The sequence below is a fragment of the Choloepus didactylus genome, chromosome 11, assembly GCF_015220235.1.
Source record: "Choloepus didactylus isolate mChoDid1 chromosome 11, mChoDid1.pri, whole genome shotgun sequence".
Lineage (NCBI taxonomy): Eukaryota > Metazoa > Chordata > Mammalia > Pilosa > Megalonychidae > Choloepus > Choloepus didactylus.
In genome coordinates, this window is record NC_051317.1 from 84,268,749 (window position 1) to 84,296,205 (window position 27,457).

A 27,457-nucleotide genomic window follows, 5' to 3' on the forward strand; every position below is an offset into this window, starting at 1 on the left:
TGGGCTTTAAAAATCAGGTCAAGTTTTTTAGGACTGTTATCCATTTACTCATTCAACAAATATTTATTCCACAGGTATTACGTGCCATTATCGGGGGAAGGCAGGTCCAGAAATGAATGAGCTCATGTAAAGCTTGTCTTGTTGGGAAGGCAGATAATCAACAAGCAGACATAAAATGAAAGATAGACACTCTGAATGAAAGAAAAGGAGGTAATGTTATACAGTGCTGGAGAATATTGAAATTTGATATGCAAGTTGAGAAAGGCTGCACTAAGAAGGTGATATCTCAGATGAGACCCAAGTGAATAGAAAGAGCCAGTCAGGAGATTTGGGCTCAGTATTCTGAGCAAGGAGAAAGGAACCCAGTGTGAGGGAGGATAAGTATATAGAATGAGATGAGAGGTAGGCAGAGGCAAGAGTACGTGGGTCTCTGCAAATCTCGGAACAGGTGTGGAGACACCAGTGGAAGGTTGTGATTTGCATTTTTAAAAAGCTTTCTCTGTAAAGAATGGTTTGTAGAGGGACAAGAGCAAATACCAGAGAAGAAGCAGCATTTAAGGAAGAGATGACAAGACTTGAACTGGTGGAAGGGAAGGGATTAGAGGAATCAACGCCTAGTCTTCTGGCTTGATCCTATCTGGCTTGCAGGGAGGTGGGTGCCATTAGCTGAGATGGAGACAACTGAAGGAGGTACAGATTTGGGAGCAAGGAAATAAAGAGAAAGGTGAGTCCTGTAAGTCAAATGCAGGAACATTTGAATACATGAAGTTTTTAACTCCCTAAATTCTTCATGGAGTTTTGGGTAAGGAAAGTTGCCATCAAGTTGAATTTTAAAATAGGTATTTGTTTTCAAATACTCCAAAGACATTGCATTTGGTTGGGACACTTGCATCAAAATCCTTTAAGCTATTTTTAGAATAGACCCACAGAAGGGACATCAACAAATAATCTATTTTTTAAACTCCGTCATCACAGCAGATTAAGAAGATAAAAGTCTAAGTAACTCCTCATCCAAATCATACAATATAAACAAAATTAGAATCTAGCACTCCACACTGGCAATGTTTTTATTAAATTATTATGTCTTAGCTAAACATTTTAGGAATGAAGTCTGTACTGAGGACAATAATAAACAATTAAAAGTGGTGCAATATGGGAATTTTGTTTTTTGTTTGCATCAGAGACAGAAGAGAAGAGGATGGAAATTTTGAGAAGCAGAATGGTATAATGAAAAGAAGTATAAGTTTCTTTACTTGGCCTCACCTGAGTTCAAATCTAGACTCTGCCTCTTACAAGCATTAAGGTCCCTGGGTTGTGTGGAGAAACCCTGAGGTAATGTAGAAGTGTCTAGCACAGTGTATTAAGCACATGTCAAGAGCTCAATAAATTATTTAAATTATGACCAGAAATACTGAAATGTCATAAGAAAAAAAAAATATGATTAAAACAGCTTCATTAAGATTTCTACAGTGGTTACTGTTCAACAGCTTACACAATCAATGGTTTGTCTGAAAACTATTAGAAATGACTGAAACTGGCTGAAAATATTTTTGGAGATCTCCAAACTAGGATAATTTTCTCCGAATGTACTGATCTGACAAACGGAAAGACACAACTGTAGGTTTAAGAATCAAGTTCCAATCTCCAAATAGGGGTTGAAATGTGGTACAATCCTTAGCACTAACTTGGGACCAAAGAGATCAAGCTCAATACAAGACGGTGGTTCTTTGGTTTGGCAAATATTTAATTAGCACCAACTATGTGTTAGCTACTGTTCCAGATGCTAAGGAAAGATTAGTCAGCAAATCATCTGCTCTCAAGGGGCCTACATATTAGGCGGAGACAGAAGATAAGCACGTTCAGTGGCCATTCCAACGTCCTTCTAGTGTGCCTTCCTGTGCTGCAGAGGATGGCCAATTAAAACAATCCATTTCCTAGATGGCCTTGCAGCTAGGGTTTCAGATGTGATTTAATTTCTTCTGATTAGAAGAACCCCTGCTCACTCCTACAAATTAAACAGCTGTCAGTCTACTTGCTGTTTCTTTGTAGATAATCTGCCTCTCCTCTCCGGCTGCTTTGAGATCTGTTCATTTCTGTGGTTTCTGTAGGAGATGTTTGGATACAGGATTCCTTTTTTTTTTTTTTTTTTTATTTCCCTGGACTTCTAGAATATTTCCTCTTCCCCTCTGGAACTCAAATTAAATGCATGTTACCATATTGCTGGAAAAGGAAGTCTTGGCACATCTTAAATGAACAATGCTATGTAAACCAGATGTCATTAATTCTATAGCAATCATTTTTACTCAGACGAATTCAATTTTTCCACATATAATAATACAGTGCACATAAAAAAAGGTACACCTATATGTTTCTTTGAGTGGGTACATAATAACTTAGACATCAAAAAGCAGTTTAAAAACATTATTTAACTCACTCGCTTCTCTTCAAACTCCAATAAAAATTGGTACTAACCATCTTGATATTTACTCTTCCAATATACCCATATGTTTTCTACTCTTTATATTCTTAAGATGGAAGAACATAAAAATTTTGCCTCTGGGAATAAAAGATAATAGGGGAAAACAAAACAAAATAATACAAACAAAACAATCAAAAGACTGTTTTACATGACCTACCAATATGAATCTAATACTTTATGAAGTCTGTCAGTCACTGACATATGTCAAGTGGAATGGGATCATCAAACAGATTACAATTGCTTAATTCTGTAAAATAAGTCCAAGTTGGAAAGCTCCTCTGAAGACATCTAGTTCAACCCTCATACAGGAGTACTACAACTCTTTGTAAATAAGTCTGTCTCTCCTGAATTTCTTTCACTGGTATGCAAGCCCTTCCTGCTTTGGGGTGAATGTGGTTTCTAAAACATTCTTTCTTGCATTGAGTTAATATCATTCTTCAAAGAAGCTGTTTGTAAACCCCTCAAAATTGATTTGACTCTGGACACAAGCAAATGAAAACAAAATATGGCTCAGGGTCTGTAGAAATTGTATTACAGAAGTTACAATGAACAGAAGAGTAGTTAAGATCCTTAACTACTCATGTAAAAAACACTACAGGCCTCACAAACAGTGATCAACAGCTATACATGGGGAATTATAACTTGGGCTGTCACATTCCCCTAACCGCTAAGGAAGCATGTGAATTAGAACATATGAACTCCCATTTGGAACACTAAGAAAACACACCAAGCAGATGGCTTTTATAGCTTCCAGAATACCAGCTCTTATAACTCACAAACCTACTTTTCCCTAAATCCCACAATAGAAATAATAAAAGCTAACATTTATTGAGTGACTACTATATGCTAATAATGATGCTGAGTTACTTTCCTTGCATTAATTCATTTATTTTTCAGAACAGCCCTTTAATGACTACTTTGATTTCCATTTTGCAGATGAGCATTTAGGTCTCAACCATCACCTCAATGCACTGAACTCCCAAATACAGTTTTGTCCTTTCACCAGAAATCCAGTTCTTATACTGGAAAGCCTGCAGGGAATTTCTTGTTTAGATACTGAGCCTCAACTCAACTTCATGTCTAAATTTAACTGCCATATCACCTTCCCCCTGCTCCCATCTCCCACATCCTCTCAAATTGGCTCCTCTCCCTGATGTAACTATCATCTTTCCTATTATATTATTTGGGTGTAGAATTTCAAACTTCCCTCTAGGCAGTGCAGCCCCCATTTCTCACATATCCTGTCACCTTTCTCCAAGTAATACACAGGGAATCCCATCCATTCCTTTCTTTTCATTCCCATTCTAGGCTGGGCCTTATCACTGTTGTTCCTAATTCCCTAACAGATTCCTCTTGCTTTCAGTACTTCCTGTCAATATGATCCATCCTACACATCACCACTAGATTCATCCTTCTAAGCTCTCTTTGATGTCATCTTCCTTTCAATAAACTGTAGGTGTTAATTCAGGACTTACAGGATAATGTGCAAACAGCTTAACCTGGCGTTTAGGGCACTCTGCAGTGTGTGTGGCCTCAATCTCCTTTTCTCACACCTGCCTTTGTTCCTCTAACCAGATTCTCTGCTCTGGGCAGGCTCACTCTCCCAGAACACCCCTACCTACCCTCTCCACAAACAAACAATTAGGCTAAATCCACAAGTGACCCCTGCCTCATCTTGCCCCTGGAATGATAGCTCTTCCCTCGCTGGCACCTACGTGAATCCTCCATGCTCACAATTCAGCTTAAGTATCGCTTTTTCTAGGATGCTTCCCAGTCGGTCTGGTCCTCTGTGTTAAACACAGTCTGAACTCCTCTGCAGGACCAGAAAACATGAGAATTATTCTAACACTCATTTACACACCATAGGCTTGCTTACTTGGCTAGCTGTATTTTCTCCGTGTATGTCTATATGTTGCTCTACCTACATATCTATCATCTAGGTGTTCTCAGTGAAAGCTTGGATTGTGGTGGTCTGCAGCCAAACGGTGAAAAAAAACAAAAATAAAATAAAACAAAAAACCCTCCTAATGAGTTATTTCCCACATGAAAATGGTATCTGATCTGGAGAAGAAAAGCCAAGGATCAAAGACAAATAAGATACATTAAACTAAAAATTTCACTCAAAAGTGACAATGTCAATAAAGACCATAATCAGGGTCTTATTTCCAGCAACAACAAATTTTTATTCACCACAAGATAAAAGCCTTGAAAAAACTAACACAAACCTGTTTTGTTCTACGTCACTTTAACTTCCTGTGCCTCACTACTTCATCTGTAAAAGGTTGAACTCACAAAATCTCTTTCACCTCTAAGGACTTTTGGAAGAAAAGAAAAACAAAACACACACACACACACACACTTTTATGAAGCATACCAAAGTTTGATTTCTCTGCAAAGTGGCTGACAGCAAGTGGAAAATGGAAAGGGATCAATCACCTACATGGTGACTCATTCTCAACCCCTGGTACAACTACACTGCTGGGGAAGTTCTTTTCTCACTGGCTTGGGAGGGCTGGTGTCAGAGGCATGAGTAAGACCTCGTCATGCAGCTGGAACTGGGTTCAAGGTCATTTCATCCACTCCTCTGTTTCTCAACTGGATTGCCATTTTTAATCTGTGCAATGATTGGAGAGTCTATTTTTGATTCTTGTTTCTACTTTTGCCAAGAAGAGACACTAGTAACTATGATTGATATCTAACACTTTTGTTAATTACAATCTCAATATTTCATAGAATCAGAAGAATCATTTGGAGGGGACATGGAGGTCATCTAGAGGGAGGAAAAAGCAAAGTACAAGCAATGGACCAATTTTTAGACAAAGTGGAATAAAACTCTAATAAAATCCTTTTTTGTGGCTTTTCATTATGGCTGCCTTCATACAAATTTTTTAAAGTAATAGTAATTAAGTGGTCAGTAAGAGTGTAAATAAAAATATCATAGCGAGTGCTACGTAACTGAGCTAAAACTAAAATAAACAAATTCAGTGGGCCATCACACTTGCAAGTTAGTAAGGTCCCATAAATCACCCTGACTGGGGATCAGGATTTCAAAGGCACTCTGTAAGCCCTTTCTCCCAGGCTTGTTGATTCAAGCTCCAGTTGCACTGGGTTACCTATATGGCAGCACATAAAGTTGACCTTTTAAGTTTAAAAATAGCTTCAATCCCCATCTCTACCTGTGACAGGCCACAGTACCTGTTATGTGTGTGTACCACACTCTGCCCTTTATATACTTTTCATTTAATTCTCACCACAGTCCCATGAGAGTTTTGTAAGTCTCGATTTACAGAGAAGTCGCAGGCTTGGCAAAGTTGATTATCCAAGGTCACAACTTTGGTTTGGGGTACATTTATATCCACATGGAGAAATTCATCAGAATTTCAGAGACTTTAAAGCAGAATCAAGATACAAACTTTCATGTTTGTCATTTCTTATTGTGTTCCACTTTCCTCTTCTTGTGTCTAATATAATCTACTACATAACTACAGTGAATCGGCCTGTAGTTACTTTTGACACCATTTCTTCTCTTTAACCTATTCCACCTTGCACCTTCTTGTCCCACAGAACAACAGGCTCCTTAGGGGATGGCCCAGCAGTTGGATTTGGCAAGCCACCCATGCTGCTACTGGGCCAGGACCCAAGAAGGCAACAGGTGAAAGGGATAATGCCAGCTATCAGTGCTAAAAAAGACCCGAGACTCATGAAATACACGAGGCCTATAAATCTCCCCTCTCCAGCCGGCTCTACCCCTCCCTTTCCCATCACCACAGCTGAATGTCCTCCCTTAAACATTCACACCCTCTGGCTGACCCGTCTGGGATTTCTTTTTTCCATCAAGGCTATCCCAAAGGCTCATTCCAACCTGATTTCACCACATGAACCCTCAGGTATAAAGAGGGCAGAAACCCGCACTGGTCAGTCTGCCTCCAGCTGATGCTACGCAGCCCCCTCACACACTCCTCCCACCCCTCCCCTTCCTCACCTCATACTGTCTAATAATATCTCATCTGTCTTTCCCTCTACCTTTCTTTCCTTCAATCTTCATTCTCCACCCTATCTGCACACTCATAATCCCTCTCCATTTTGTCTCACCAAGAAAAAAGACCTCAAAGGCAACCCCATAACAGGCCATTTTAAAAACCCTGACACCTGCTTATAGCTTCCCTGAGTTTAGACCATGCCCTCTCTATCTGTTGCCCCCCTACCCCATCAATAAGGTTTCATCCCATCCAGTCTGGCCCCTCATTCAATCCTCTACCAGGTCAGAATCTCAGATCTGCTTTGGTCTCACAGTTTCCTCATCCCAGCCACCCCATTACCCTTCTTATTATATCTGCACCCAGGTGACTCCCAACCTATCATGCTGTCTCACCATCAAGCACTTCCTAGGCGCTAGGGGCTAGTCCAGTTCTGCTCTCACCCCGGCACGACACAGAGAACAAGGAGGGCAGAGCAAACAGAATTCCATTAGGAATTATATTTTGTTGAGACTCCTCTTGCTATTTTGGAATCTAAATAAATTAGAAATTAAATAAATAAATTAAAAATCATTATTTGGACATATTTGATAAAACACATGTTCTTCTACCCCACCCCACCCCTAAAAGTTACATTTAGAAAAATAATTATCTTTACACCTAATAAGAAACATATGGACCTTGGACAAGTTTTTTTACTTGAACTTCAGTTTTTCATCTTTAAAAATGGGACAAACTATTTTAACACAGAGTATGCTGCTTCTGGAACTAAATCAGAAATTTGAGGTTTGAAGTATGAGAAAACATCCAGATCAGACCTTATACATTAGAAGGGAAAGTACATGTTGGTGTTTCCAAAGTGATAATCAAAGATTGTTCATACATATCAAAAATGAGGCTAAAGGACAAGTAACTAATTTTCCCATTGAATTCCACTTCTGAGACAACAAAATCTTCTCATAAAGGGACTGATTATTCAGTCTGTAATGATGCAAACTCTTTGTCTTGTCTCTTCTACTATATACCCTTTGGTTTTTGACTGCTCAATAACACTACATAGAAAAGTTAAGATTTAGGCCCAATCAGTATCTTCCAGGAGAAAATAAACAATCCTTTCCTGATGTACAGTAAAGTAAATAGGAATATTTCTAGTAAAAGATTCCTTACAATTTATCAAAACCCAAGTATTACTTACCCTTGTGAAGATTTAAGAGAATATACTGAGAATATGAGTTTAACAAAAGAGAACATCAAAATACATACCAAAGATAAAGTTAATTTGTTTCATTCTTATCACAGTGTATTTTTTGAAACTGGCTTGAAATATTCAAAATAAAAAGATAGAAGAGGATCAGTGCTTACTAAAAAAGGGAAGAGAGGATTCATCAACAAATATCCATTGAATACCTACACTATGAAAGACTTTAAGCAAGGCTCTTAAAAAAATTTAGATTTCCTCAATCTATCTTAAATTTTGAATAATCTTTTAATGGAATAATGGCTTTTTAAATCCTTCACAGTCTTTAGCCTCTTTTGCATTTCAGTGAGGACCTCCTGGCAAATAATGAAATGACACTTATCTATATTTAAAGTGTTCTACCTCTTTATTAAAAACTGTTAAAACACTCCCAAGTATGAAATCTATCCTCTTCCTATATTTTTGCTACAAAGCCCATCATCATTAGAAGTTCCAGCTTAGTATTTTTCTGATGATTGAAAAATTATTAGCAAACATAAAATACAACTTTTCTTGGTCAAAACATGTACTCCTTATCTAAAATGTTGACTTCATTTAAAGGCTTTACCAACAACACAAAGCCACCTCACGAAGAAATGCTCTTTTATTTATAATTCAGTATTATTTATAATTCTTTAAATAGACACGCAGTTGGTTTCCATATGATTCTTTCCCCTACTTTCTAACTGTAGTGAAATATCTGTTCTTTCTCCTTAATGGGTTTGGATTGTAGTGATTAGGTAGAATTAAAAAGAGTAAAAGAAACACTTTGATATTTCCCCCCAAATACTCTGAAGAGTATTATTTCTTTAAAATTTCTTTATTCATATCTAAGTCTAAAACAAAACCAAAAACAAATCAAAGCACTACTATGCCCATGGAAAGCAGCCCTAAAAGCAGCCAGTTATTTTCTGGAATGGAGGAGACAGGCATCAGCCTGCACTGTCTCCAGTGTGGCTGCCTCATCTCTGCTTGGTTGCTATGGACACATCCTCATCAGGCCCGTTCTTTCTACTCTCCAGACCTGTTTATGACAGGCCGAGGTGTTTCCTATTATGGTGCCTGTGTCTGCAAGTACACTGCTTGCCAGTAATAAAGGCCAGAGGCTGCCACCATAGGGATTATAGGGCAGCCGACCAGAGATGCTGACAGGAACCCAAGCACACCCTGGGTAAAACTGCCCAGAGCACTCCCTAACAGGCAGCAGCCAACAAACACACTAGGCTAGCAGGGACAGTATCCGGTAGGTCATTTTAAGTTAGAACAAACTAATAATAATAAGAAGAAAAATATTACTAAAATAGGTATAGGGGAGAGAGATCAGTTTTAAGACCAAGAATATGGTCCATCAGGTTCTCACCTGTGTACTAGAAACTTCTGATTTAAATGAGATGAAACTAATCTGAGTAAGTGCTAGGTTAAAATTTCTGAGAGATAAGTATCTTTAAGCAGAATTGTGATTCTTAGATGAGAATGCTCTGGATTCTTGTAAATGAAAGAAAAACATCTTTTTTGCAAGGCATGAATTATAATGCTCATACGAAAGTCTACCACTCCAAGGTGAGAAATGACATTTCCATTAACCAACATCACACATGCAGTACTAACTTATGTAATAAACTACAAAACAACCTAATGACACTTACTGGGTTTGGGCTAGAAATGTGTAGAAAGTCTCATCAATGCTCCTAGTGGCTGAGTAGAAAACTCACTGTGTTTATGTATTTGAAGTTATTGAATCCATCTGCCTATCAGACACAAGACTGGTATTCCATTAACGCGCACAAAAAAAAAGAAAAAAAGAAAAGTGTCTCTCCTTCCCTCCATTCACAAATGTAAGTGGAGATAAAGCCTATATACATGATCCAAATGATGTGCAGATACTCTTTAAAGTGTACTGTATAAAAAGTCAGGAGAAACAGGTTTCTGTTAACTACCTAGGTGCTCCAGACAAATTTTGGGTCTCATTTTCTAACTCAGACTGGATAAGTTACACAGATGATTACTTCTGCCTCTTTTAGTTGTAGAGTAACACTTAAGACTTGAATCTGAGATGGATAATGGATAATAGAAAAAACAATACTTTGAAATACAGGACATGCTAAATACTACCAAAACCACCAAAAAGCTAAGTTGCGAGCTAGAACAGCCTTCATGTCATTTCATTAATTTGTACTCATTCCACTCAAATGACATTAGACAGAAAATTAGATAGGATGAATTTCTTCAATTCTTTGACCAACTATAAAGTAACCCTTTCAAAGGGTCTGACAAACAGTAAAACTGAAGCTGTTACCCATAAAGGAAGAACTTTTATCCTGAGGGCATAGAAGAATAAAATTAACCTTGGCCCCCAGATTAATCAACAATGATTCCTACAACCCTGAGAGCAGAAGACTTAAAGCTGTTTCAAGGGACACCACAATCCTATTCATAGAATTCAACCCACCTGATTTGCCTACTCAGCAAAGGGCATCATGCCCAATGTTATAGGGGCTGCCAGACAATGAAATAAGATTAAGGACCCAACGTACAGTATGATAAGGAAAATAAAGATGGAGAATTATAAAGTCCTGAGGAAAGTCCAAGGGGGAAGAAGTTATACCCAATTAGGGAAGCTGGGGTGGGAGGCATGGGAGAAGGTAGGACAGAAAAGGCTTCATGAGGTGGTAGGCCTTCTAAGTGGTTACTTTTTTTTCTTTTTTTAAAATGTTTAGAATTGTTTTGGATTTATAAGACTATTACAAAGATAAGAGAGTTCTCATATACTCCATACAGTTTCCCCTATTATTAACATCTCACATTAGTTTTGTACATTTGCCACTCTTAATGAGCCCAAATTGACATATTATTAACTAACTAAAGTCCCCACTTTATTCAGATTTCCTTAGCTTTCACATAATGCCTCTTTTCTGTTCCAAGATCCCATCCAGGATACCACATTACATTTAGCATTCATGTCTCCTTGGGCTCCTCTTGGCTGTGACAGTTTCTCAGACTTTCCTTGTTTTTGATGACCTTAACAGTTTTAAAGATTACTGGTTGGATGTTTTGTAGAATTGCCCTTGACTGGGATTTTTCTGATTTTTTATTATGATGAGACTGGGGTTATGTGTTTTGGGGAGCAAGAACACAAATATAAAGTGCCATTTTTATCAAACCATATCAAGGATACATACAATCAACATAACTCATGACTCCTGATGTTGACCCTGATAACTTGTCACGTTTATCCACTGTCAAATCACTCATTTTCTCTTCCATACTGTACTCTTTGGAAGGAAGTCATTAAGTTCAGCCTAGATTTAAGGACTTGGGAGTTAGGCTCCCCTCCTTGAAGGCAGAGCATCTATATAAATTATTTGGAATTCTTCTACATAGGAGATTTGTGTCCCCCCATTGATTTACTTTTTCAAGCATTAATTTAGATCAGTATGGACTCATGGATATTTATTTTATATTATAATCGGATACTACTTTATTATTTTCTTGCTCAAATTGCTCTGCTTTTAACATTGGGAGCTCCTGTGTCCCTTTGACATATTCCACTGATGTGGAGTTTGTTTGTTAGTTCATTTGCTTCAAGAATTCCTTACTTTCTGGCACTACAAGATGTTTCAGGCTCATCTTGTATATTTCCTTCCCTAACCTAGGATCAGCTATTTCCCTCTAAAGAGTCCTGGTTCATTTTATTGGAGAATGATATTAGAAACCAAGAACTGGGTACTGAGTGTGCTCATTGCTATTGGAATGTTGTTACTTTTCGACTCTCTCAGGCAACAAGTCAAAAAATATTTGTGTATACAGTAAATGATTAAGCTTTTGAGAGGTGGAATGGAAACTTACATCCTTACTATACTTTTTTTTTTTAAAAATTAATATTAATAAGAGATTCTGTGCCTGGGCTACTTCCAGTCTCATTCAAAGGAATAACAGGGATACATTAATTTATGAAGAAAACTGGCAAGAATGCTTTAGGCATTAGAGCTAGAAACAGCTCAGAGAATTTTAGGTATTCTGACAAAACTTCAGGCTAGTTTGATGAACTATACTGTAGCATTACACAAAGAAACAAAAGGTAAACTCATTGAAAGATAGGAAAAAAACACACAAACAAACAAAAAAGACTTGTGAAAATCATATTAATGAGGAGAAAAGCAAACGAAGCATGACAATCGTTCTCTTTGGTTAGCACCAACATCACTGGGCCACAACCCCCTCCTCAAAGCTCATTAGAAGTATAGGATTCAGGATGGCAAAAGCCTCTCTATCCCTCATACACACCCCCCCAATGCAAACAATCCCCAAAATAAGCAAAGAAAGATTAATGATATTGCTTTATATATGGAAATAAAGGACAACTTAACATTACTGGGTACCTACTAGGTTACTGACCCTATCAAGTCAACTCATTAAATCATCACAAGCATTTAACAGATGAGAAAACTGAGGCACAGAGAGTAAAGTAACTTGTCCAATTTATATCTAGAAAATGGCAGAGCCTGAATGCAACCCAGGCAGTCTGCGCTCCAGATGGGTGCTCTAAATCCACAAACTATTTTGCTTAAGAAATGAATGTCTAAGGCAAGGGAGATTTCTCCTGATGAAATTTGGCATTTCTCCCTATAATAGGAAGAATCCATTGATGGCAGAAAAGGAAAACTGTAGATTTGTAGAAATGTATCTTTCTAAATAAAAATAACTCTCAAAATTGTTTTTGTTGCCAATTTAGATTAATATGTCCAAATGTATGCTCACTGTCCATAAGTGGTAAGCAAAATACTTTAAAGTGGTACATGGATGCTTATTTTCTTATTTTGTTAAATATTATATTTTTACATTGCAAGGAGTATATGACACAGGGCTTTTCTTCATCTCTCTTTTTGGATATATTCTAGAAAGACGAGATGATGCAGTTTGTTGAGCACCTAGCATGTGATGTGGCACAAACCTGAGTTTTACACACATACTCCCGACAACTTTTCAATGCAGTTTTTGTTATCCGCATTTATAAATGGAGAAATTGAGATTCAGAGAAGTGAGGCAGGTTGCCTAAAATATTAGGACGGAAGGAGCAGAGCTGAAACCTGAAACCAAGTATGTTTGACAAAAAACATCTATATTCTTTCTACTCTACAAAACAGGCAAAATATCATTTACGCATACTCCGAGCCAGGGAGCAAATATCATTCCTCCTCATCAAATATAAAATACAGCAAAGCAAAGACACAAAGTTCAGAATATTAAACAATAATAATAAAGAAAAATAATTTATCAAAAGCAAAGCATTCTCATGATTTGGGTGTTCTTTTTTTCACTTTTATTTTTTATTCTTGTTCTGGTTCTTTCTGATGTAAGGAAAATGTTCAGAGATAGATTGTGGTGATGAACGCATAACTATGTTATCATACTGTGGACAGTGGATTGTATATCATGGATGATTGTACGGTGTGTGAATGTATTTCAATAAAACTGAATTTAATAAAAAAAAAAAAAGCAAAGCATTCTCTACGAGTAAAAGATAATAAACCTAGTATCACTGTAGTTGGTAATCTAATTTAACTGATTTCCAAATGAACAAAGAATCGTTTGTTGTTCAAGCAGATATTAAGGCTCACTCCTCATCCCCTTTTAGAGTGAATAAAAGAAAATGCCTTCCTATACTGTCTTTCAAAACTGGTGTGACTATTAAAATAAAGGGCTACCCATCTCTCTAATTCCTTGAAAGATCGCAGATTTAAAGTGCCAATTAAACTGTCACAGCCACCAGCCAGGTACAGCCCTACTGCCCAGCCAACGCAATGTCCTTTACAAAATAAACCCCAGCAATCTGCAGTTTTAAAGGGTTGGTTTCTCTTGCTGAAAAAGAGAAAATTAGACCCTACATATTTTACGAATCAGTCGAAAATCATGATGTTAACAGCATTTCACATCCAACATATATTTGTGCTTTAAGTAATAGCTACAATCTGATTTTCATAGAAATCTCAAATTGAACAAAAGCATTATCTACCATCCTTGCTATTTGGAAAATAAAAAGTCTTTAATCTACTTATAACATTAAGAAAAGTACTATTTTATCTTGGCTAAGCCTTATGTTTTGAAATTTTTTTAGAAAAAGAGCTACTTCATAATGCTGTCAATCAGAAGCTATCACTATCCCATAAATTAGACCAAAATGTAATAACCGAAAGCAATTTCTCTAATAATGACCAAAATGTAATCACTGGAAGCAATTCTTCTAGTAATGATTAATTTATTGATTGATAAAAATTAGAAGTTTTTGATAATTAAATGTTAGGAATATTAAGGCTTACTGCCACTAAACACTGATGCAAGAACTGAGTTAATGATAACAGAAATAAATAAAATTCGTTTTGATCTTCAGTTTTACTAAGTTAAAATCAAGGGCTTTCACAGTCAATGAAACACAAAAATCTCCATGTTGGAATTGTTTCCCTCTTTCTATTACTTAAACTAAACACAAAGGAAGTATTTTTTCTAACAGTGATTACAAAAACAAGGATTTCCAATCCTTCATGGTAACTTTAAGGCCCTATATTTAAGCTTCATAAATCTCTGTCAAATGTTTCCAGTAAGTGGATGAAAAAGCTAAAACCAAACCCAAAATGAAACATCAGAAAGTTGAGTTTATATAGTTAAGAACACACTTTCTTTTAAAATTTAAAAAAGTTCATTTAGACATGTAGATTAATTCTTAATTCTCTTGCGGCTACGTCAATAAATTTTAATTTTTTAATCTAGAAAACTGTTGCCATTTTCCCATAAAACTAAAATGCCTGTTCCAACTAACTTTAGCTTCCGTATTCATACAAGTTTAACATTTATTTCTACTCTGAGAATTATCTTGTACTACTGCATTGCTGAACTACCTTAAGATTTAATCACTTCTCTGAACCTCCCATATTCATTCTAGCCTCCCTCCTGTCTAGAAGAAAACATACCTGCAGCCACAAAAAGTTCTAATATATGTTATGCACCGACTAGTACAAAGCAACAGGGGAAGCAGCCAGCAGAAGGGTTAAGAAAAGCATCCCAGAAAAGCAATTTAATTTATAGGCAACAGAAACAAGTTAAAGATGTCCATTATAGCACAAAATTGACAAAATAAATGCCATAAAGAAGACATGACCACATTTGCAAAGTTGGCCTAAGTACATTTGTTATGAACTAAGGAAAAATCTTCAGTCTTAAAAAAGGACACTTAAATCCCATCTGCAAGGGAGACTTTTAGATCGAAGCCCGGTAGTCCCCAACAATACCAAATCTCAGACCTATCCCTCAAATTAGAAAGCAGAAACAAAATATATTTTTGTGGTGGCATGTTTTGGGGGTAACTCAAAATGATTTCGCTTTCTCCTTCCAGCATCACTGCTCTTACATCAAAAGTGTGACAAATGTGCATTATTAGGTCAGAAAAGGATAACTTTGTAGGGTTCTAGAGCATAATGTTTGAAAGCGTCTGAGGTCTAGACCCATGGCTTGGCCTCCCCACTCCAGATTCTTAATTTATGTTCAATGAGAGAAGTGTAACACAAAACACTGTTAATCTATTCTACATTAAAAATAGGCAAAAAGGTCTTTAAGCTTTGCACAATCTGAACAAAAGAACGGAAAAGTCCCCACTAACCACATATTATGTTTTACATGTTATTAAAATTAATAAAGTCTGTGTTTTCAGTTTTAGAGTAAAATGGAAAAAAGTATTTAGCCTTTTGCTCTATAATTCTTTAACTTGAATTTAAGAAAAGACTAAACTTCTAATTAGAGCTTCAAAATGTTTGTCTATATTACACCAAAAAAAGATAAATAAAATTTAAGCTTTCTTACAAAACAAAGATATGCACTACTGATAGTTATCTAAGAAATCTATTATAAAAAGCTTTGAAATTTAAAAATGTCAAGCATTAATTACAACTGAATGGTAAACAAACAAACAAAAAAACATTTTAGCCAAGGAGGCAACCAATGAGGTTTGATCCAAACCCCAAATAACAGTAACAGTTACAGGGTATATCATTGTCAGACACTGCATTAACTAGCTGTTTGTATATATCCTAACTCTTACATTGACCTTTCAAAATATATATTATTATGTGCATATTATGCAAAATAAACTGAAGTCAAAAAAAGTTTAAGCAATTTCTCTAAAATACCTCAGGGAGCCAGAGACAAAACGATGATTCAACTTCGAGGTCTATTTTCCTCCAAAGCCTTGAGACCTCACCAAAACTGCCCTTAATTGTAGCAATGAGGTTCCAAAGGAAATCTATACAAATCTCAGCAGATTAATGTGCTTATGAGGGCAAATGCTGTAGATTTAACCACTCAAATTAAATGCCATCTGGAATCTCTTATCTCACTTGGTCCAAGCATTGTACATGTGCCTTGGCCAAGAAGTCAATAATTTTCCTGCTTCAATACCATCAATAAGCAGTATCTGGATTATAATACAAATACAGGAAGTATAGCTGTGGCTTCTAGCATAATTTATAAACTGCTAATTGGTTTAGAGTACTTTTGTGCACATTTTTTAAAATATATGAATAATTTGTTAACCCAATTTGTTAAATGGGTTTGAGAAATCAGTCTCCTTCTTCCTAATACCCAAATCCATTTCCATACTAAATCTTTTCTATTAAGACTAAAATATTCCTGATCCTCTGCTAGTGTTTTTATTTTGCTATTTTAATCTGTTTGGAGTAAATTTTTAAAGACCTCAAGAGAGAAGAAAGCAGAAAAATGTAATGATTTCTCAAAGGCAAAAAGAGAATAATCTGAAAACATCGGCTGTTTTGAACAAGCACATGTAAAAAAAACTGGATATTAAAAAAACTAATAATCAAAAAGTAATGTCTCAAACTTATTCATACTCAAGAGATATCAAACAGCCTAGCAGACGCATGATCTAAGCCGTGCACATTTCCAGTTCAGACTTAAGGTGGGGCTTCAAGCACACTGATCTTCACATCAGCTGCTCCAACTCAGTTTACAACTCTTGTGAATTTGTCTTAACCATGCCCTTGTTATCCAGCAGAAGGGTAACTTCACGAATCTTTAGCAGGAGACTTTTATTTTTTTGCTAAGCTTTTTTCATCTATAAAAAGTCACTGCCAGTTTAGCACTTATTTAGAAATGAATGTGTTTTAAAAAAAAAGAAGAAGAAATGGATGGCTTAGACATTAAAGATTTAAGCAACAGCTTTAGCTGATTTGAGTATTTAAAAAAATAGATGTCATGTCAATAATCTTTCAATCGTAAGAGAGAAAATCAGCTATAATGACTATGGTTTAAAAAAGTATTTTCTCACTAAACCTATATCTCACTTTACCCACCTCCCATATTAAACCTGTAAATTAACTCAAAATTGGGCTTCACAATGAAGATTAAAAAATAAAATCCCTGTCTTATTGGCACTTTTGAAAAATTTTTGTCACCTAAAGTTTTCTTTGATCTTAAAGTATAGATAAATTAATTAACAACAGTTGACGTCATTTACAATACATGATTAGATTTTACATTAATTTTTAAACTCAAACACAGGTCTCATCATCAAGAGTATAGATTTTTAGGGAAAGTTAAGTACTAGTTGTTCAGGTTAATACTGTCAAATCATCTTGAAAACATAAACAGATAGTCTTTAGGTACCTTCAGGCTCTGGTCTTTCCTTTTACTATACAGAATTAACCAGACAACAGATTTAAGAACTCAGGCCACTGCAGAATGGTCAGCATTTAGGACACTGGAGATACTCAGCACATGTCTACTGCTATTGTGAAGCAAATTATTTTTTATAAAATCATTCTTTTATAAAACTAACCAGTAGCAAAATAATTTGTCAGCCAAATGAGAACAATGGCACCTGATGCCACAGTAGGGCATAAAAAAAATCCTCATAAGAGATCAAATACTGGAACATTTTGACGAGGAGTCATGCCAAATTTTAAAATAAGGCTGAAATGATCAAAAAGGCGATCTGATCAACAGTGTACAGATGAGTAGGGTAGTGGGAAGAAGGGGAACTGCCTACAGGCAACGACTGGGAAGCCCCATTTATTTTGTTTATTTGAAGCCAACTTTTCACTTTAATAACAATGCTATCAATACGAGCAAAAGATAAGGCAATCAACTGGCTGCTATAGTCTGGAGTCTTAAAAAAAACTTCATGAGAAAAAAAAACAGGTGGGATGAAAACTACAGTGAGCTAAGAAAAAAAAAGCATCACTCATTGAAATATATGCGCACGTAAACAGTAAAATGGTATAACCTTCATGACCTTGTAAAATAGGTGGCCAAAAATACTTAATACCTTTAAGAGGCAACTATTACTAATCGCCATAGAAAGTTACCAGACATCTGCAAACAACATGTGCAGGGCTCCTTTCCTGCCCCTTAGCCAAATGGTCATTAAAAACATCCATAATCCCAATTTTTTAATTATATAACTAAAAACAAAAAGAATAGGAAGTCCAAAAAATATAGCAAAACTGAAAACATTCTACCTGGGTTTCTGGGCTATTTAAGGCTGTCTCAGGCTCAAGGTTACTTCTGGGCCCCCAAAACTTCATTAAGTGCCAAGACCAGCATTTTGGCCCAGATGGCACAAATGCCCAATCGAAGCATCGTTGAAGTTAGATGACCTCAGAAAACTGGCCTTTCTCTCTAAGATTCATGGAATCAAACGTAATGATCACAATGAAGCTTTCCAACTGTCTTGACGTGCCCTGTGGAAGTGTTTAAGCAACTGAGTATATAACGGCTCAGTTCTTCCCTGACGACTAGAAAATGAGGGTTAAAGTTCCAAGTTCAGTGAACACTTCTGAGTTTGAATACAGTAGGTGGTGACATCCAAGTTATTTCAGTGACACCTAGCAACTGTAATTTCTATCTGGGAATACCAAGGAATACCTTTAAATATGCAATACTGGGTTTCTGCTACAAGGGCACTTAGGACAACCCTCCTCCCCCCCCCAAATGACTCACTATTGTCCTGAGGGTACTGCAATCAAACTGTGTCAAAGCTGCTTTTGCAAAATGTTTAATTCACCTGGAATGAATGGAAGAGAGAGAGGGGGCCGGGAAAAGGGAACCTTTCTTCAAAGGAAGAACATCCAATATGCATTAAGTGTGACAAATATCTTTAAGTATTTCCCGGGGCCACGGGGACTGGTGGCTTCAGCAGCGTGGGAATCAGCAGCTTCGGGGCCTCGAAGACCGCAAAGCTGGGGCTTACCTTGTTGGAGGCCATTTCACTGACGGAGTGCCTGGTCTGCAGGGTTTCTAGCTGGTCCAGACACCAGTCCAGCTCCTCCAGGGTCTCGCTGGCCAGTTTCTGGTAGGCCTCCTCTGCGAAGAGATAGGGAAAGGGGAACTCAGTTCTCAAGCGCTTCACGGGGCCGACAGCGAGTTCAAAGGGGGCCATCCTGCCATACCCCGCCATGCTCGGATGCCCGGTGCCCACACATGGGGGCTGCTCCTTCATATTGCCGAGCCTGGCACCGCGAGGGAGGCCGAGGCTCTGGTCGCTAGACGGCCGGCCTCGGGAAAGCGCGGTCTCTCCAGCTTGACGTCTCAATTCGGTTCCAGCGAGGGCGCGGAAAGTGCGGCAAGCCAACTTTTACACTGGGGCACGGACGCAAAGCCCACAAAACGACTTTCGGACGGTGCGGAGGGCAAGAGTTCGAGTCCTAGCGCCCGGTTTTGGAGGATGGCGAAGGGGGTGACGCGCACGCTTCAGTGCCTGCCCCGCAGAGGGAGCGTCTGGTCCACGGCCGGATCTCCTCGGTCCCCAGCCTGGAGCCGCCTCCCTTAGCGCCTCGCGCTCGCCCTGCCTGCCCAGCCTTCTGCGCGGCGCCTGAAACGAATGAATCAGCCGCCGCCGGGTGCGCGGCCACCACGTTTCCTGTTTTCTTTCTCAACTCCTCCGGCGGCGGACGCCGAGCGCCTCCATCGCCGCGGCTTTCCGGGAACACTCCCCCTCTCACGCCCCTCACAGCCCTCGGCGTTGCCTGGCTCCTCCTCAACCCCCTTTAAAAAAAATTCTGAATTGCAAAAGCCTTCCCCGGCCACCACAGCGTCCTTCCACGCAGCCGTAGCCCCCGACGGCAGCACCGCCTCGCCGTGGCATCACCCTGCGCAGCCGGGCGCCGCTCGCTTTGAAGCGGTGCCGGGGAGGCGCGAGCGTGTGTCTGTGGGTCTGGTCTTGGTCTGTGTGAGGGGAGCAGCGGAAAACCCGGCGTGGAGCTCCCGCTGCCCGCCGCCCGGGTTCGAGCCGCGCAAAGTGGCGCCCGCAGCGGAGCTCAGGAAGCGACCCGGCGCGCATGAGCGCGCCACCGCACACCTGCCCCGCAGGGACTCCGTGCGGCCCGCGGAGTTGCTGCTCTTCGGTGACCTAATTGCCCCGACTGCTACGGCCTCATCGTCACCCCTATGGGCTGTTTCCAGCGGGGCTTCGCGGGAGAGTCCCGCGGGCGGCCCAAACAAGGTTCTTTAGGACCCGCTCAACCTCTTCGTTTCTGAGGGTTTAGGATTTACCTACTCCAAGGAAGCAGGTTGGTTCTGGGAATAAAAACAATTCTTTTAAGACCAGACTCTTTCAGTACCCAGCCCAGCCCTTGCTGAGTACCAGACTTGTACATTTTTTGGATGAACAAAAACAGGCAAACAAAACATAAAATGTTGTAGGATCGGAATACTTTAGAATTCACAGCTTTTATAGTTTGCTGTATTTTCACATCCAGATTCCCTGAGTTATCTTAAAGGAACAGCAAGAAGAATGCACCACATAATATGGACAGTTTGCGCGCCTTGTGTGCGTGCTCCCTTCATCTGTGGAATTGTATATCAGAGACCAGAATGGTCTCTTGCCAAGGAAGAAAGTCTGTAAGAGTGTTTTCTACCCATCATTTACAGAATAAACTACAAACGTGAGAAAATGAAAAGACAATATCCAAAGGCATCATATGGAATCGATTCTATTTACAAAAACTGGTCCAGGGGACCAGGAGCACGCTCCATAAGCTAATCAACTTTAGGAGAACTTAACTACATTAACATGTGAATAAGCAAACCATTCAGCAGGGAAATAAATTCAAACTCCTGAGAGTCTATTTCATGGACTTTGTTATTGTCAATTAGAATATGTTTAAAAGCTTACATGAAGTTGGTGAGATCCCTTTTCTTTGTCTTCAAATCTATAGGTGTTGGCAGAGAAGAAATTCTGCCCTTGACATTTAGACTCCATAAATGCTCACTAACACTGCAAAGCAATTCATGGACTCAATATCAGGCTCCTGGGATTTTCCAGATAGATTTCCATATAAAATTTTACAAAGTTAGAATAACTTTTAAAGTATTGTTACATGTGCCACGTGGCTAGTTGTTATCAAGGATTCTTGAACTGTTTACTATTCACTCTGAGGACTCTAGGTTAAAATTTGCCTCTTGTATTCTTTTTTTTTTTTTTTTTTTTTTGCACCAATCTCTGTAAATATATACTCTAGGTGAACAAACTGCTTAAATCTTGCCAAGTGAATTAAGGTGTAAGATTGGGGCTTTTTTTCCATTGACAAAAAAAAACAACCTTAAGGATAATTTTAAATAGCAAGTATAAAATATTTTATCCATATAGCCTTTATAGTCTTTTTTTGCTTACAAAAATATAAAAGTATAAACTGCTTGTTATAAAAATTGAGGCATTTCACAAATACATAATGTAGGAAGTCCCTTGTAATCCTGTCCCCTAAAGATCATTAACAGAAATTAAGCCTGTGACCCTAATGCAAACATTTTCATTTTACTTAATACCTTCCAGATGTGAATATAGCATAACTTGATACCAATGGTAGTACATATACCATATGATATAAAAGTTTTGTTTTTTTCTTCCCTTGACTATCTAAAATAGGGATGTAGGAAATTAACTTATTTTAGGTCTAGTTGTCAATAGATAGCACATCCAATAGGTTATTTTAGAGTAGGATCTGTTCACCACCATCTTTCCAGACAGTGGTCACATCTTGAAGCCAGGAGTCTCCTCTCTGTACCTCCAAGGCTCTGCTTTCTTTGTTCCTCTTCTAGGCACTCCAACTCTCCCAAAGTCTGAGCCCCAGTAAGTAAGCAAACTCCCCTCCCCATCTTCACCAACTTCTCAAAATTCAGAAATCAGAAGTACAAATACAGGCCTCTGACCTAACAGGATGTGGCACCACATATTATATTTCAGTGTTTATTTTTTAATGTGGAAAAATAATTCAGGACAGTTTCAGGTTAGTACTTCAAGACATTATGCACTTAAATGCAGAAGGTAGCACAGCGACAAGAAGGGCACTTTATTTCAAAAGATCCACTTTAAGCCCAAATTATGGACATATTTGGATAATTAGCATTTGGTTATGATCATACTGTGGTGTGTGCATATATGTTAAGTTCTAACATATTCTTCATAAACTGTATAAATCTGGAGGGAGAAAAAATGGCCCAGAACACATCCACATACCGGTAAGTAAGAAAATAATTACTAACAGCCAAATAAAGAAAAGTTTGTTCTAAAAAGCTGTTGCTTAAATAAAGAATTATTGTAGCTATTAGCATATGGCTAAGAATACTACTTTTTCCAAATTCCTTGGCTAATGGGCAGTATGGCTAGCCACAGTTTTTCAGGATCATTATTAACACTTAACTTTCAGGAATTCTAACCCCAAATGTCAAAGACATCAAGTAACTGACCTTTTCATCCCTACTGAAAAAGCCTCAATGTGGGGTTGCTAGTTATCCTACAGGAAATTGAGTCACCACACCGAACAACACACCTAAATGTCATCGACAGCTAGCAGGACAAAAACAGTGAGCCGTTTTAATTTTAAATTTTACCAAGAACACATACTGTATTCATTAATAAAATGCTTTCCTCCCCTGTAGAGAATAATATTCACTGTGGCACTACTAAAAAATATATGGAAAATGTTTCTGTTGAACAGTCTGAAATCTTGCTAAGAAACTAAAGGGAGAAAAATACCCCAGAAAAAACTGTTGGCTAGATTCCAAAAAAGATAGGCGAGAGCTACAGAACAGCAACTGAGAAATAACTTGAGCCTTTAGAAGTCCTCTCCTAGAGCAGCATCAGCTTTCTTCAGGGAACTCTTGAACTATGTAATACCTGTGGTCTGCTCAGGATCCTTTGTGAACAAACAGTACTCAACTTTCGCCAGCCAGTACTTGGCTTCCGTCATCGTGATGTGCTCAAGGGTTCCCTTGACACATGGCCTGAAATGGTGCCAGGGTCTCCAAGAGAAGATGCTGAAGCAGCAGCTTCTCTTTCAAAAGGAAAGAAGTAATAGCCTCAGGAGCCACAGTAGTTAGCTAGAGGTTGAAGTAGTTTTCTTGTTACATGTTCAGCCGATTACACTTACCCACAACTTACAGCAATGTTGACCATTGAGGTGAAAGGATTCACTCTATGGGACTTATAACTGTGTGGATATTTGTTTCTTTGACAACACTTGAGGAACTAAAGGTCTCTATAGGTTTGTCATAAGTCCTAGACAGGCCTATTTGTGTAATTGAAGAGAACAGCTCCAAAATATATCACTTATTTTGAACACCACTGACCTCTACTTTATTAAAAAACAACAACAACAACAACAACAACAAAAAACCTGACAGTTGATTCAGATTATTTTTAATCAAAAAACTCAAAAGAGCTCCAAAGGGCAAATACTTAAATGTATTCTTTCATAAACAATATGCAGCTGCTCCTCTCCTAACTTCTACTAAAATTCCCTCTTTGTTTCTAAGAAAGGAGTTGATAGTGTCTAGGGTAAGTAGAACTAGAGAAAAATGATTTTTTGTTTCACCATATACTGCTTTAACCTAGATACCTGCTGAATTCATTACTCAGTGAAGTTAACAATTTTGTGCAGGTTAGCTCTAACTTTTGTTGACAATTTTTTCCTCTATGCATTTTATCTGATTGGAAGTACATGAAGGTGTTAGGTTTGCTTTCAATGTGTACACGTAACCAGTTCAAGCAGAGCTTGCCATTAGTAAGCTGCTCTAATTTCCAAGTGTATCTGGTGTCGAATTCTTGTTTCGAAGTATGTAAAAATCTCATGAAATATATAAAATTATACTTAGTACTTCAAAAAAAACTTCAAAGGGAGGATGTACCTAATTTTGTTAGTTTTTTTTCTTTTATCTTGCCATTATGTACAAATAGTTTTTTCCTAGGGTTGCCTAGGACTTGAATAAGATTTTTTAAATGAAATAAATGCTGGATTGGGTTTTACTGACTCCTAGTCCTACCAGTAATTCAACGAACATTTGTTTAGCACCATCTATGTGTCAAGCACTTTATTAGAGTCTGCAGAAACAAAATGACTAAAAGAATGAGTGTCCTTTATCTCAAGGAAAGCTAGAGTCCAGCAGAGGAGACAATTTTGGAATGCTCTACTCCAAAAGGCACTCAGTAAGAAGGAAGCACTGGGCTATGGGAAAAGAAAAGAGCATTATTTAATCTGACTGGAACTGACATGGAGTGGGAGAAGATTCCCTCAAGAAGAGGAATCTCAAAATTGAGTCCTACAACCCTTTTTAGGTTCTAAAGAATTGGGGTAGCTGGTGGTGGATACCTGAAACTATCAAACTAAAACCCAGAACCCATGAATCTCGAAGACAGTTGTATAAAAATGTAGCTTATGAGGGGTGACAATGGGATTGGGAAAGTCATAAGGACCAAACTCCACTTTGTCTAGTTTATGGATGGATGTGTAGAAAAGTAGGGGAAGGAAACAAACAGACAAAGGTACCCAGTGTTCTTTTTTACTTCAATTGCTCTTTTTCACTCTAATTATTATTCTTGTTATTTTTGTGTGTGTGCTAATGAAGGTGTCAGGGATTGATTTAGGTGATGAATGTACAACTATGTAATGGTACTGTAAACAATCGAAAGTACAATTTGTTTTGTATGACTGCGTGGTATGTGAATATATCTCAATAAAATGATGATAAAAAAAAAAATTGAGTCCTAAAGAAAGAAATAGGAGGTAAGTGAAGAGGGTAGAAAGGATTTTTAAAAGAACAACGTGAAGAAATGCACGGGCCTACGATCAACAAGATTTGTGTGCATGTGTATATAGAGAAATGAACCACCATGAGCAGGGCCTCTCTTGGGGGAAAAGAGGCTGAAGGAATCCACAGACACAGGCCATGAAAGTCTTGTAGGGCATTTGCAGGACTTTGGATGGTATCCTCAAGACAAGGCACTGCTGAGTGATTCAGAACGCTGCATGATCTGGGATCTGATTTTATTTTGCATGGCACATTCTAGGGCTGTGCAATAAACGGAATTGAAGGAGGCAAGACTGAAGTCAGTGAGAACATTAACTTTGGCCATATTATTGCTAAAATAAAAATTAAATAATTTATAGAACATTTGCTTCTTTGACAATTATTATTCTCTAAGACAATGCTCCCATGATATGTCAGACATGAATAGAAGGACTGCCCAGTATGACTTGAGAAGCGTTAGGCTTCCTGCTGTAAAGAACCACAGCCTGCTATTTGCTGAAATTTTAGATATAATGTAACAAGATGGAGAAAACTATAGTCACCATGATTTCTTCGAGGGAGAGCCTGCCTGCAAGAATGTATTGGAAAAGGCTACCTGTGATGAGGTGAGAACTTGAGGAACCCTGGTTTGGTGGAACTATTCTGTGATTTCTTCTACATAAGAAAGGGGAAGAATTTGCTGGTTTCTTCAGAGGAAATATGTGTCGTGTGTTTGTGTGTGTGGAAAAAAAGAGTCTTCTTGGTTTCAGTGTAATTCTACCCTGTAAATCTCCTCCTCAACCCCTATCTTTAATAAAGTTATTAAAGGCACAAATTGCTGAGATGGAAAGTTTTGTTTTGTATAAGCCAGTGAAGGGATTGAACTTTGAGGTTCAGGCAGAAATGTCTGCCTAAACTGACTCTAGAGATTAGAAGCAGAGAAAGGAGAAAGTTTTAGGAACTCAATGCAAGAATAGGGAGGGCTCTTGTGCAAGGAATTGGAGTTTGAGCCAAGTTTAATCAGACATCTGGGTAAGGGGCTCCATGTAACATATATGTGACTGTAGCGTTATTCCTTAAAGGAAACTGGAGGTGAAGGAGGTTCCAATTTCCATTCTACTACATACAAACCATAATCCAAGTCAATTCACCTTATATTTTGGGGCCTTATTTTCCTCGCCTGTAGACTGGGGATAATAACAAGAATCTTGAAGGCTATTTTAGTTTACATGAGAAAATGTGAGTTAAATAAACAGCCTAGCACTGCTCACCTAGTAGGTTCTTTTTCCTCCCTCGTCCATTTTATCTTATATTTCTAACTTAAAAGCAAATAATTCTATTAATTCAAGTAAGCCTATCAACTAACACCTAGGGAAAACCTATGGGTCCAGATACTTAATAATTAGTTGAAACAATTTTTGGGTGGAGAGAAAGAAAAAAGAGAAATTCAAGAAATGGGGCAGAAATTTAGTCTGAAGACATTTCTGTACCTTATAAATTTGCCTTATGCTAGAGAGCCTTGCTGCTAGATTCATGTAAAATTTATACAGATTATAATCAATGACCTCTTTCTCTAATAAACCTAGATTTCTTTTCACTTCCATTTTATTTTTGGTTAAAACTGAAAATTATTTCTTCCAAACAAGGCAAGATATGTGAAGTACTGTTTATTGTGGAGCAACTCATTCATTCATGCATAATTGTTTTTGAGCATGTACATAGTATATGCCATCTGCTATAGTAAGTGATGGGGATTTATCAATGAGGAAAGAAGTCAAAAGTTCTTGCTAAGTATCACAGAGTTTACATCCTACTGATTAAGATGATCTGGCCATTTATTATCCCATCTTCTTTTCATTTAATGAACAAAAATAGAAAAGAAGGATGAGAAGAAACAACTTGGGCTTTGAGAAGGTCAGTCATAATCCAGTGAGGAAGACAATTATAGGGCAGCTGGTATGTAAATGAAACAAGGCAGAAGGTACAGGTAAGCACATGGCAGAGGATAAGGGACAGGGAAGGTACCACCTTCCAAAGCTTGGGAGAGATCTGGAAAAGCTTTCTGAAAGAAGGAATGCCTGAGTTGAGTTGTGAGAGATGAATTGATGAGTTAACCAGGTGAAGAATACGAGGCGACATTTCAGGCAGAGGACAAAACATATGCCATTGCATGCCAGCTGGAGAATACAAGCCATTCATGTAGCTATGAACAGATAAGGATGCAAAGTTTAGGTCATGCAATGGATAAAGATAAAGGTGGAAAAGGAGTCATTAAAGGTATTCCAATCTGGGAAGTCACACGGTCAGATCTGAGTTTCAGAAAGATTACTCTGGGAATAGTGTGAAAAGAGGATTGAGGGAGGACAAGACTAGGTAGGACACTGTTGCTATACAGGTAAGAGAGGATGAGGACCAGAAATAGAGAGGCACAGGTATATCTGAGAGCCATCAAGGAGGTAGAATCAATAGGGAGGACTGGAGCTTTGGATGAAAGAAAAGGACAGATGACAGACGCATATGAGGACTCTGCCTTATGCCAGGTTGACAGGTGGTTGGAGGGAAGATGATGAGTTCAGTTCAGGACAAAATGACTAGAGGTGCCAGAGGAACACTTGTTTGAGAACACACAATGGACAGTTGATTATAGGAAGTGATGGAGCGCAGTCTAGGTTGGACATTTTATTCATTTGTTCTTTT

The 27,457-nt window shown here is 38.1% G+C and overlaps 1 protein-coding gene across 17 annotated transcripts in view; it reads right to left on the reverse strand.

Annotated features, from left to right (window-relative positions):
* The window catches only part of PDE4D (phosphodiesterase 4D), a 1,663,062-nt gene that overhangs the window by 49,824 nt on the left and 1,585,781 nt on the right, over positions 1-27,457 (reverse strand). For 16 of the 17 annotated variants that reach the window (XM_037799050.1, XM_037799045.1, XM_037799053.1 and 13 more), the window contains one exon: positions 18,948-19,060. In XM_037799050.1, the coding sequence (XP_037654978.1) occupies positions 18,948-19,060 (113 nt within the window). Of the gene's footprint in view, positions 1-18,947; positions 19,061-19,146; positions 21,054-27,457 lie in introns of those variants that run through there. The other variant, XM_037799062.1, reaches the window with a different exon arrangement.